Genomic DNA, 12,532 nt, shown 5'->3' on the forward strand with positions numbered 1-12,532 from the left:
AATCATGTGTGTGCCCAATTATGCATATGCATAAACTGGTAAATAAGGGGTTGCTCCCTAAAAGTTGGATTGGCCTTGCTGTTCTTCCTATTGCTACATTAGGAATGTGTTTGAATAGGAAGTGATTTTGATGGTTGTTGGGGCAGAGCACCTTAAGTCATTCAGAGAGAGGTGTAGCTCCACACAGGTGGGGGTCTGAGGTTGGAAGGTGCCTTGTTCGAAGAGGGGTGGGTGTGTAGTGGGAGTTGGGCAGCCAGGAGACAGACTTGCCTAACCAAAACCAAGTACCCTAGGACTAAATTATCCCTGTGTTTGCCTGCCTCCGTGACACCAGCACTGTGACTAGGGCCATCTTGCTCCAGTATAGCCAGGCTCCAGTGTGACTTAGTGTCGCTCTGCCCACTGTGACCTGGCATTGCTCTGCCCCACTGTGGTTGGGCATGCCCGTGGTGAACCTAAACAATGGCGGAAAGCAGCCACACCCATGAATGCCAAGGCCACAGTGAGGAGTAAGAAGGGGGTGCATGTAGTGGGAGACAGTAGGGTCCTTCTGAGGTCGTGCTCTGAGGCCAAGAAAGGAGGAGGGTCACGCGAGGCAAAGTAGATTGCAGAGATGAAGGGGCCTTGGGCAGATGAGGCATCCTGTATTAGGGCTCAGTGGTTAAGAGCACCTTGCTGCTTTTGCAGAGGACCCAGGTTTGGTTTCAAGTATCAATAAACAGCAGCCTATAATCACCAATATCATCAGTTATAGGAGATGCAATGCCCTCTCCTCACTTCCACAGACACCAGGCATACAAGTAGTGTATGTATATATACCTACATATATACACACACATAAAATTAAAATAAATAAATTTATTTTTAAAAGATACGTACTCATGGGGGAGGGAAATGGGAGGCTGGGAGGCGGCGGAAATTTTTTTTTCAATTAAAAAAAAAAAGATACTTACTTACTCTGCATGAAGGCCTCCACAGAGACCACTAGGCAGACAATGGTTGGTACCTAGGCACACACCTACACACATGCCGTCCAGCACACAAGTCTCACAGGTGTACTGGCCTACAGGCAGACATACGCAGACCAGCTGGAGAGGGTGAAGGCTAAAGCCTTTACCTCTGACCTCAAAGCATATTTATAACCATATTCACACAAAAATGACATTCTGTCAAGGACAGTTAGAGAAGAGATGACATCATGTTTGCTTCTGGGTTCCCCAGGCATCCAATGTCAGTCATTTTGTACTGACTCATAGACCCCTGATATCTAACATTAGCTACCTCAGCCCGGGCTGGGTATCTAGATCAGTCAGGTTGTCGACACATAACCTGGTCCTTAGAGCCGTCTGTTTAGGCAGATGTCACGGATGGTGGGGAAATAAGCAGAGATCCTGGGGAGGAGGCCTAGGACACATGAAGAACAATGCATGGACAGACAGGGTGCAACTCTATTAGTGAGGGACCCTCGGAGAAACCATTTTACAAATGGGAAACAGGGAAAAAAAAAAAAAAAGAACCCAGCCCAGATCACAGCTGAGGGTGGAAGCCAGCTTTGTCTGCCCTCTGCCTGCTGAGACGGAGAACATCTCAGAGTGTGGCAGGAGAGGCCACCTGGGTTCTGTTTGGCCATCTGCTCTCTCTCCTAATGCTCCCTCTCTCCTTCCACAGGACAGGCGGCCAGGGGCAGCTATGGCAAACTGCCCCAAAGAGCAGTACTGGGACTCCTTGACCAAAACCTGTGTCTCCTGCGTCTCCTGCAGCCAGAGGAGCCAGCGCAGCTGTACAGACTTGTGCAGTGAGTTCTGAGCCATTCCCTTGCCTTTCCCAGAACCCCTCTGGTCCATCTGCAGCCAGGTGGAGGACAGGGATGGAGGGATGAGATGTGTCATGTGGTCTCTTTCCATTCAGCCTTTCAACTGTTTGTACACATCCGTTCTTCCCTGCCTCGTGCCCTGGGAAACTGCTACTCCCCTGCCTGAAAGCATCTCCCAATCATCCCTTCGCTTCTTTTCACTGAGCCGTCAGTGTCTCTTAGCAGTTCCTGGAGGACTTCTCTGACACAAAGGAGGAATTAGTCCTCATCACATAGCCCTTCATCTCTATCTCCTCCTTAAATTTTTTCTTCAAGTTTATTCTTTGGTCATTCAGTCAGTAAATACAATGTTTCTCCCCCGCCTCCTCCTTTTCTGACAGCTCTGCTGTGTGTCTCAGGCTAGTCTTGAACTTGAAATCTTCCTGCATCAGCCTCCTGAGTACTGGGATTACAGGCGTGTACCCCCTCCCCAGCTCTATTGTTGCTTTGAAACATTTTATTATGGAAATTATCAAACACATAAATAGGCGAGCACAGCACATCTGCCTGCACATCTTCGGAAATTGTTAAAACTTTGCCTTTGCCTTTCCAATCTCGTTTGTTCCACTCAAGTATTTTTCAAATATTTACTGATTGTCACTCGGTCTTAAAACTTTCTTTCTCTCTCTCTCTCTCTCTCTCTCTCTCTCTCTCTCTCTCTCTCTCTCTCTCTCTCTGTGTGTGTGTGTGTGTGTGTGTGTGAAGATATTTTTGGTAGTTAGTTCTCTCCTTCCACCATGTGGGTCCTGGGAACCAAACTAGGTAATCAGTCTTAATGGCAAATACCTTTATCCACTGAGCAATCTTGTCCACACTGGTGGGCAAGATATTTAAATGTTTAAAATATTTAAAGAAATCTAAAACTCCATTAGTCTTAAAGGGAGAAAGTTCGTGATTTGGGGGGAGAGTCTCAATGTCCCTTGGCTCTTTATTTCTGGGTATGTGGTGAAGGCAGTTTATTGAGAAGCAAGTGGGTAGTATCTCCCCTTCCAGAGTGAACCTCCTCCAAGTAGACTATGTCCTGCCTTTCTGGCTGTGCAGCTGTGACTGGATCCGCTCACCCAGGAGATTAGCTGCCCATCATCTGTTCTGCCCAGCATCATTACCTGTGAGGCTGCTGTGGTGCCCACGTGCTGCCAATGAATCACCACGGACTTTCCCAGCTCCCCTCCCCAGCTCTCCAAGGAGGGTTCTGGCATTTTCTCTTCTATTCCTTCCACTAACCTGAAGCATGTTTCCCCTTCAGGAGATTTGAAAATGCAAATAAACAATTTATATGACCATGTAATAATCTAGATATTAATTTTAAAAGATACGTAGAGGGGACTAGAGAGATGGAACCACAGTTAAGAGCATTTGCTAATTTGCAGAGGACCCAGCCCTGTTCCTAGCACCCACACGGTGGCTCACAACCATCCCTAGGAGTCTCACACCCACTTCTGAACTCCACAGGCACAAGGCACTCGTGTGATGCAACGCATACATGCAGGCAAATCACCAGGCACATAAAATAAATAAATCTAAAAAAATTTAAATATATGTAGAAAACCACCACATTTGGAAACTAAAAAGTATGAAAAACTTGTGTGTCATAGAAGAAACAACAACAATAAGAAACCAGATGCATCTTCAGCTAGGTACAAGAAGATGCATATAAATATAGATATAAATATCCAAATGCGAATCATATGGGTAGAGAGCACCCAGGGGGCCCAACTGACCTGGAACTGCTGTTTTCACATTGAACCATATAGGGTCGGTTTGCTTCGTTCCTTCGCTTTGACATAGTTCTTCGTCAGACCCCAAGCTCCTGGAAGTCTCTAACACCCAGTAGCATTGTTCTTTGCATCTCCCAGAGTTCCTCAGTTGCCGCAGAGAGCATGGCAAGTACTACGACCATCTCCTGGGGGTCTGCATGAGCTGCGACTCCACCTGCACGCAGCACCCTCTGCAGTGCGCACACTTCTGTGAGAAAAAGGCCAGAAGCCAGATGAACCTCCAGCCCGAGCTCAGGAGACCACAGGCCGGGGAAGTGGAAGCCAGTCTAGGCAACTCAGGAAGGCACCAAGGAGTAGAACACGGAGGCTTGCAGACAGGATCAGGTAGGTGAACAGAGGTCAGAGCCTACGGTATCCGAGGGTCAGGATGGGGAGGAGGCCAGGCAGCAGGCTGCAATAACAAGAGTCTTAGGTTCAAGAGGCCCAGGCTGGCGAATAGCCAGAAGCCAGGGAGGTCACTCCAGGGTAGGAAAATTATGGAGACGAAAATTTCAGAAGTCTCTGGGACATTTTGACGGACAATTTATGATGTATACTGCTCAAATCTGACACCCCAGACACTGAACCAAGTCTTTGTAATGAAAATATTCCAAATCTCTTCAGATTTTCCCATTGATTCTGTCCAGTGTTGGGGCTGGACCCTGAGCCTCATGGTGCTATGGTCAAGCGGCCAGCTACTGAGCCAGGCACACATCCCTCTAGCGTCTGAGACAACCCAATACAATTGGTGTGGCCTAACCAGCCTCCCAGGATTGTCCCTTTCTACCTAGCCGCTCTGAGCTTCTCATTTCCTGGGATCAAACAGGGCCCAGCCCAGAGCAGAGTTGAAGAGAATGATTCCGTAGGGCCTGGTGTAGGCGGCAGACTTTTTTTTTTTTTTTTGGTAAATGAAAGAATTAATCAGAAGGAAACGATGAAAATTCAGATCAACCTTCATGATGAAAGTTGTTGACATTCATTGGTCTGAGAGGTGGTGCCCCAAGACCCAGAGGCACAGCTTTTGAACCTGCAAAGGAATGCAAATTGCGTGGTTTGGGGACTGGCATAGCTAAAGGTACAGAAAGAAGAGCAGAGGGTATTGTCAGGGGCAGAACGAGGAAGTGAACTGCTTTTCGACATGATCTGTTTCTTGGAATGGCTGGGTGAACGATAGGTCAGTTGCTTTTCTCTGACCCTCCAGGGGATTAGCTGCTTTCTGGGAATTCCATGGTGGCAGATCTGGGACCTTGGGCTTCTTTTAGGGCATCGGTTCTACATGAAGGGCAAGGGGGGAAATTTCCTTTAATCCCAGACCCTTTCCATATGAGGGATGCGGGTGCTGTTTTCTATCTAGCTACTATCTGGAGGGGGAAGCATCATCTGGGGGCTCTCAAGTCTGGAGTGACGCTAGAAGAGGCATTGTCTTTACTTCATCTTGTGAGGTGGAGCAGAGGAAGACAATGATGCTATCTAGGAGAAATTGGGGAAAAAGTTGAAAAGACAGGATAAACTCTAAGTATGAGGATGTTAAGGAGGAAGGTGTGAGAGGGGAGGGGCCAGGATGGGCAGGAGCCAGGAGCCCACCCAGAGGAGGCTTGTTCCTGAGTTTTCTGTGTGGGGTCTTGAAGCAGTTTTATCTGTTGATGAAGAAGCAGCCTTGTCCCTGGAGGAGCTGAAGGGTGTGGAGAGGATCTGGATGTAGACTGTCCACGAGCTGCAGAGACAGGGGGGTTGGCTGATGGAAAGAACCCCCTGTTTCTGCTGTCCTCCTTATAGTCCCTGGAAGAATGCCCAGCCTGACAAGAAGAGGGATGAGTTGGAAGGCCTCTCTGCTCTTGTTGATGGAGGTGTCGGGACAGAATTAGAGTTTCATGGTTAGAAGGGGAATCGTGAGGCGGAAGGCTAAGTGGACAGGTACCCGTCCAGCTACCGGGCAAGCACACAGAGACATTTGTCCTGCAGCCCCCAAAGAGCCATGCTTTATAGGAAAAACAGGGAATGGAGTCAAGAATGGTTACTCGGTGTAGCATTCCCTCTGCAGGGCACTTTGGAAGAGCGTCCCAGGGACATGGCAGTGAACGGCAGCAAGCTGACTAGGAAAACCAAGTTTATTTTAATTAATTGGTTCATTTTGAGCTAGGCAAAAGTTCTGGTGTTGAGAGGACACTGGTAAGGGGAGGCAGGTTCTAGGAACCCACAGGCCGCAGAAGGGTCAGGTTTGAATGGGGACAGATCGTTAAGGATTTGATAGGATTTTCCTAGAGTAAGGAAGACAGGTTGTCCTCCTGTCCCCAGCAGTATTAGGAACCAGAAGAGGATTCAGACAGATGGGTAATGGAGGATAGCGCCAGGAGGGCCGTCTGTGAGGAAGTGCTTCAGATAGCCCGAGGAGCAAAGGGGGGGGGGGTGAGCTGCACTGGAGGTTGGAAGGAACTGACAGGAGTGGTCGCAGGGAGGTGGGGTCTGCCAGCAGGTAAGGGGGGCCTGTGACGTCAGCTTGTTTCTGACTGGTAAGATGCCTTGAGCAGATAGATGTTGGGGAGGAGCGAGTTTTCGAACGTCTTGCTAGAAGATGAGAGTACAAACCCTTTAGGAAATCCCTCCCTACTGTTCCCAGGGTCCCCCAGTATCTATCTGGGTGAAGCGGAAGCCTGAGGGTGGGGCAGGGCAAGCTTGATTAGCAGTTAGAGACTAATGAAGACACACCCAAAAGAGGGACAGGAGAAAACCTCTACAAGATAAAGGGGAGATTTTGGAGCCCCCAAATCTAGTCTCTCCTTAAGAGCTAGGTTTTGATTTTTAAGTTTTTGGAGGGTCTTTTTCTCCTAAGTTAGGGTCGGTCAGTTTTGTTTTTGTTTTGTTTTGTTTGTGTTTTTGTTTCGTTTTGTGTGTTTGTTTTGTTTTTAAGCAGTGTACTTCTATCTAGTATTAGCTTCCTAGAACTTGCTGTGTAGCTAGGCACACATCAAACTTGCAGAGATCCACCTGCCTCTGCTTCCCGAGTGCTGGGATTGAAGGTGCATGCCACCATGATCAACAAGGATTGATTAGGAGAGATTTGAACAAAGACAGGGTAGCTGATTGGCTCATAACCGTGGTCTCTCAATCAGGCCATGTCATAGGGTCAGTCCACCAGCAGGGGGCCCCACTGAGAAAAAACATTAGGCCTTTGTTTTAAGCTGCTAGGCTTTGCCTCAGATAAGGAAGAAGCTGGGCATCTTGGAAGTTCACCATCTTTACAACCTCGTCTCAGCCCCTCTCTCTGTCTGCCTACCAGGGGGTCTGGCTAACTCTAGTCCCTCATCCCTCCACTCTCAGAGGCCCCCAACTGCTTAGGGACTTGGAGGTTCAGACTATTTAACTGCTTATGGGCTGGCAAAGAGTTGATATAGAATGGACAGCATTTAGAGCCCCTCAGAGGAGGATCCATCCAAGGGACCACAGTGTTTAACATCTGGCAAAGCTCCGGAACATCAGACAGTTGAGTGGTGATAGTGTGTGTCCTTGGAGTGAGCTATGTGGGCAACAGAGCATCCGCAGCACACCAAGAGTGAGACTGCTGGTGTATCATAGTTCCTACTGAGTCTAACTAAAATAGTTGGGTAGATTTGCCCTCATTAGGGGAAGTGGAGAGGCCGAAGGACATTTGGCAGGCTCTGCCGTAGGATCAGTGAGATTGATGATTTCTTTGTTATCATCACCCACTGTATGGTGTACATACATGGAGGAGACCACATTTAAGTTCAGAGGTCAGCCACTGGGTCTATTACAACTACGTGAGGACTGTTAAGAGGCAAAGTTAATGAGACAGTTTCATTACTAAACAAAACATATGCCGAAGGATACAGTATCTGCACAATAAGCTGCTTGTTACATCAGACTCCAGATTGTATAAGGAGTGAATGCCTGGAAACTAGGAGAACTCGGTTAAAGTCAGCATCTAACTGACAACTTAAAGAAGAAATAGAGCCGGGCGGTGGTGGCGCACGCCTTTAATCGCAGCACTCAGGAGGCAGAGGCAGGCGAATCCTTGTGAGTTCGAGGCCAGCCTGGTCTATAAGAGCTAGTTCCAGGACAGCTAGGACTGTTACACAGGGAAACCCTGTCTCGGAAAAACAAGAAGAAGGAAGAAGAAGGAAGAAGGAAGAAGGAAGAAGAAGAAGAAGAAGAAGAAGAAGAAGAAGAAGAAGAAGAAGAAGAAGAAGAAGAAGAAAGAAGAAGAAGAAGAAGAAGAAGAAGAAGAAGAAGAAGAAGAAGAAGAAGAAGAAGAAGAAGGAAGAAGAAGAAGAAAGAAGAAGAAGAAGAAGAAGAAGAAGAAGAAGAAGAAGAAGAAGAAGAAGAAGAAGAAGAAGAAGAAGAAGAAGAAATAGAGTCCAGATTGTCCACAATGTCTCATGAACACTACTACATGAGTATCCTGAGTCATTTCCACAAACCTGTTCGTGGGAGGTATAGAATGTCCAGCACAGACTGCTCAGTCCATCGAGATAGGACACAGATGAACGTCCCTGGGGGCCCAGTGAGGGAAGATGGGGAGGGAACATTAATGGGACAGGGACAGGAAGTTTTTCATTGGAGATAGAAACAGTCTCAAATTAGGGGGTGGAGATGGTTGATTGTGCAACATGGTTGTGAACAAGGTTAAAAAAAGAAATGTACACAACTCACTCAGCGGTGAATGTGATGACTTACAGATTACTTCCCGGTACAAAGGTACTGACCCACCCCCTTTATCTTCTAGCCCCCCATCAAGGAACAGGAGAATTAAGGAAAGTCCAATACAAAAAGCACCTGGCACCCAGAATGGACTGAGTTATCGCAGTGTCACTATGCTTTCTCAGAGAGAAAACACTCCAGGCACTTAAGGGATCAATAAAGGGAAAAACTGAGTAGTAGCGTGTGACTGATTCTGGCTAATGCACAAAAGGGAGCCGGCCCTGAACAGAAATCCCCCCCAGCTTATATGGACTCACGGCCCCAAGTCACACTTTGAGCAGTTATCCATTGTTCTACAGAAACAGAATTCCAAGGTTTGGTTGTTTGGACAGATGGGGAGATTTACAGTGTAAAGTATTCTCATAGTTATCTGAGACAGATCAGCCTGCTTTTCCTAGGCAGCTGGGGTCTTCTTGCCTGCAGGCAGAATTCTGCTGGGCCTGATTAGAGGCACAGGATGAATTAGCATTGTTCCCCCCGCCCCCCAGGCCTGCCTTCTAAACTGCCCAGAAGACTCAGTATTCCGTTGTTAAACTTTACTTTTGTGGACTTAATGTTTTCTGAGCAAGTTTATTGATAACCCCTTTATATGTTTATTACTTCCACTTCCTCCTTTGAGGGAGTGGGAGGAGCAATGTCAGGAGCAGAGAGCTTTGCCTGGGATAAGGTCTTAGTCCCTCATTCAAAGCCCGAGGTTCAAGTCTTGAGCTGTAAAGTGTCCCACACCCCCGACCCCCGCCACACCTGTGCCCGGGACTCCTTAGTCATCTTCCTGGTCCTGATTTCAAGTCCAGGCTCCCTGTGATGCTAGGAGAACTCATCCTCCTTGGACTGCCATCCTTGCAAACAAGAATGTGCGCATCCATCCCTGGGTCTGTCTACCTCCAAAGCACGTGGAGAAAACAGAATGGACCAGCTCCAGAGAGGTCCAGCTTTAAGGCCTTGGAAAAATGTGCCATCCGTTTGGGGTGGGAGGGGCTAGTTCTCTCAATACTCAGCATAGCAGTGATATCTTGGGGCCAGGAAAGGTATCCTATGTCTTTACCAGCGATGAAGGCCTGGGGATGACCATGTGCATTGCTTGGACCTAATGAGGTAAAAAGAAAGCCCATGGTAAGGAGAGCATTTAGTCCTGGGATGAGGGAGGGTATCAGTAGCAACGGGCCTGAATTTAACACTTTTGTGAGAAGGGGAAACTGGGGAGCGGGTGCAACCCTTGTACTCATGTTCTCTCTTGAAGCATCCACAGGACTGAGGGTGAGCAGCGACCAGTTGGCCCTTGTCTACTGCACACTGGGGCTCTGCCTCTGTGCCATCTTCTGCTGTTTCTTGGTGGCATTGGCCTGCTTCCTCCGGCGTAGAGAGCCGCTTCCTAAGCAGTGTTCAGGGCCGTGTGTGTCCCAGGCAAAGTCTCCCCACTGTAAGTACAGAAAGCCAGGCCTCCTTCCCGGGCAAGCCCCAGCATACCTCTCCCCTTCCCTACCCACCACTACCCCTCTTTCCGAGTGGACAGGTTCTGAGCCCATGGGAGAGAACTGGGCATCCTGAAGCATCTCAGCGAAGTCAGGTTCAAGCAGCAGGGCCAGGAGAAAGGGTGGGTGTCAGGTTGCTAGCTTCAGCTTTGACAGGCGATCCAGAAACAGGGGGCATCCAGGGGTGGGGGCTAGATGGTTTCTGGGTTCAGGGAGAAGTGAGCCCAGCCTTGACAGCCTGCTTGGGGGCACACAGGACAAGAAGTCCTGGAGTGGCTGTAGAAACGCTGGACTGCTGGACCAGGCAGTGTGGCACAGCCCTTGGTGCCCACGACACCCTCTCTGTCCCCCAGGCCCCGCGACAGAGGCTTGCAGTGAGGTGGCCTTGCCACCCCAGCCTGTCGAGACATGTAGCTTCTGCTTCCCGGAGCGCAGATCGCCCACACAGGAGAGCACTCGTACGCTCGGGACTCTCGGCTTAGCAGGAACCGCTGCTCCGCAGCCCTGTGCGCGTGCATCGCTTGGCATCGTGCGCGTGCCCATCGGAGATGCTGGTCCAGGAGCTTGACAGCCAGTGAAGAAGAAGACAATGAAGTGGATGGAGTGCAAGAGGAGGGGAGGGATGAAGAAGAGACAGGAAGAAGAAGACAGGAGATAGGCAGCCTGGCTGCATCCACCCACAATGAAGCAACCACCCGTAGCGCCCACATCCCCAGTACCACCTGTGCCACGGTTTCCCAGACTTTAGGCAGAGCAGTCAACCTGTACGCTCCCCTTTAGTAGAGAATGATGGAGTGTGGCAGGCACCTGGAGCATCGTCCTCATAGTTCTTACAAAGAAGAACCCTTCCCTAGGGCCTTAGGCAGATAACTGAGTGCAGTGTGTAGGTTTGTGAATAAAAGAATTTGTATGTGTGTGTGCAGACCCTGGGCCATGTCGTGTGCATGTGTACGTGAATGTGTGTCTGTATGAGTGGCATACATATGTGCATGTACATGCATGTGTGTGAATTTGGTGCATGCAGGTATGTGTGTCCACATGTGCACGTGACCAATGTGATGTACCCAGGAAGGCGAGAGACTCCAGGTAAACGTCAGACGTCTAAAAGGATGATGGTGTTTCCTGGACCTCACCACAAGTATGTTCAATTGCACCCTTAATTTAATGAGCACCTATACACTTATTCTTTTAGCTGCATTTAAACCTCCAGGTGCATAAAGTGTTTTCCCAGCAAGCTTAAGTGTGAAACTGTACACAGTGAAATTTCACCCTCTCTACCCTGGTACTTGGCAGACCTACCCGCAAGGGCACCCCTGCCCTCACCATCCACAGCTAGCAGGCTGTACAGGGAGAAGGGAGCCATTCACAGTACACCACTGATGACAGCTCTGGTAACACAAGGTGGCTGCCACAGAGTTTGGAAGCCTGCAGTCAAGGGGTCTGCAGAATTGGCTCTTCCTGAGGCTGCACACACCTGAGGCTGCACACATTTGAGGCTGTACATGCCCAAGGCTGCACATACCTGAGGCTGCACACACCTGAGGCTGCACACACCTGAGGCTGTACCTGCCCAAGGCTGCACACGCCTGAGGCTGCACATGTCTGAAGCTGCACATGCAAGGTTTGTCTTTGGTTTCTCCTTGCCACTCTACACTCTGCCTTCTCTCTCTCTCTCTCTCTCTCTCTCTCTCTCTCTCTCTCTCCTCTCCTCTCTCTGTTCATTCTCCCTTTTTGATCTCATGTTATGATCCACCTAATGGCTTCATTTTGACTTCTCTGTCAAAACTCCAAATAAGGCCACATTCAGAGCACTAAGGGTTGGGATTTCAACATAATGAGTTTTGGGGGACAAATTCAACCCATGATGGAGGTCCTGTGAGACCACCACTGCTTTATCTTTGTTGACAAGTTGGCATCTAACAAGTTTTTGTCTGAGGCGTGTCTCACCAAGTATTGAGCCAGCCTAATCAATAGCACGCCCACCATGATCAACTTCCTACAACAGGGTTTCTGGGAAGCCCCTGGCGCCTGCTACAGACAGACGTGTGTTGACTGTGCAGTGAGGAACACACAGCACATGCTCAGAGACAGACGTCAGTGCTCAGCTTGTCTGGGAGATGAACCTATTTCTAGTCTTTAAGATCTGTGGTTTTAAAATTGTGCTCATCCAAATTCAAGGGGCTGTGAGTGCAAAATGTTTCTGAGACTGAGAGTGAGAGGTGCCAGGACACAGGGTGCTGAGAGCCCAGCCTCGGCCTCAGCTGAAGACAATCTTGAGAGTGTTTGGCCCACTTTTCAGTGGATCCTGTGTGTAATTTTGTTCCTTCTCTTTGTAAAGAAAGGGCTCTTTTGCCAACTTTAACTGTTGTGTTGGGTCAGTCTTGCAGAATATAGCCTGATTCCACTCGCATGGTCCCCTTACAAACTTTTTTATTAGTATATATTAACTGAATAAAACCGGTTTTGCTGCAGCTTTTACAAGCCTGTATACCATGTGCTTTGGTAGTCTCCCCAACCCCATAATCCTTTCATCTCCTTCCACTGGTCTTTTCTCTACATAAATCAGTACTCACCTCATTTCATGTCTTTTAAAAATGTCTAGATTCTGCAAATGTGAGAAAAACCTGATGTTTTTCTTAACCTTATTCTCAACACGATTTCTCATTGCAGTATTGCAGTCATTTTTCTTAATTTACAGCCTATTCATTTCTCAATTTTTTTTTTTTTTTAGATAG

The 12,532-nt window shown here is 48.5% G+C and overlaps 1 protein-coding gene across 1 annotated transcript; it reads left to right on the top strand.

Annotated features, from left to right (window-relative positions):
- The first annotated feature begins 1,689 nt into the window (after positions 1–1,689).
- On the top strand, positions 1,690–10,378 carry Tnfrsf13b (TNF receptor superfamily member 13B). The gene is made up of 4 exons (XM_057776370.1): positions 1,690–1,795; positions 3,709–3,954; positions 9,566–9,745; positions 10,151–10,378. The coding sequence occupies exons 1-4, from the start codon at positions 1,690–1,692 to the stop codon at positions 10,363–10,365; spliced, it is 747 nt and encodes a 248-aa protein (XP_057632353.1). The 3' UTR covers positions 10,366–10,378.
- The last annotated feature ends 2,154 nt before the right edge of the window (positions 10,379–12,532 follow it).

The sequence above is a fragment of the Chionomys nivalis genome, chromosome 7, assembly GCF_950005125.1.
Source record: "Chionomys nivalis chromosome 7, mChiNiv1.1, whole genome shotgun sequence".
NCBI classification, from domain to species: Eukaryota; Metazoa; Chordata; class Mammalia; order Rodentia; family Cricetidae; genus Chionomys; species Chionomys nivalis.

What these genes read in the sequence shown, in the direction of transcription:
- Tnfrsf13b (XM_057776370.1), top strand. Translation starts at nt 1,690, where the DNA reads ATGGCAAACTGCCCCAAAGAGCAGTACTGGGACTCCTTGACCAAAACC. An exon ending in CAGCTGTACAGACTTGTGCA is followed by an intron (nt 1,796 to 3,708) that starts GTGAGTTCTGAG and finishes TGCATCTCCCAG; the next exon opens with AGTTCCTCAGTTGCCGCAGA. An exon ending in CCAGGCAAAGTCTCCCCACT is followed by an intron (nt 9,746 to 10,150) that starts GTAAGTACAGAA and finishes TCTGTCCCCCAG; the next exon opens with GCCCCGCGACAGAGGCTTGC.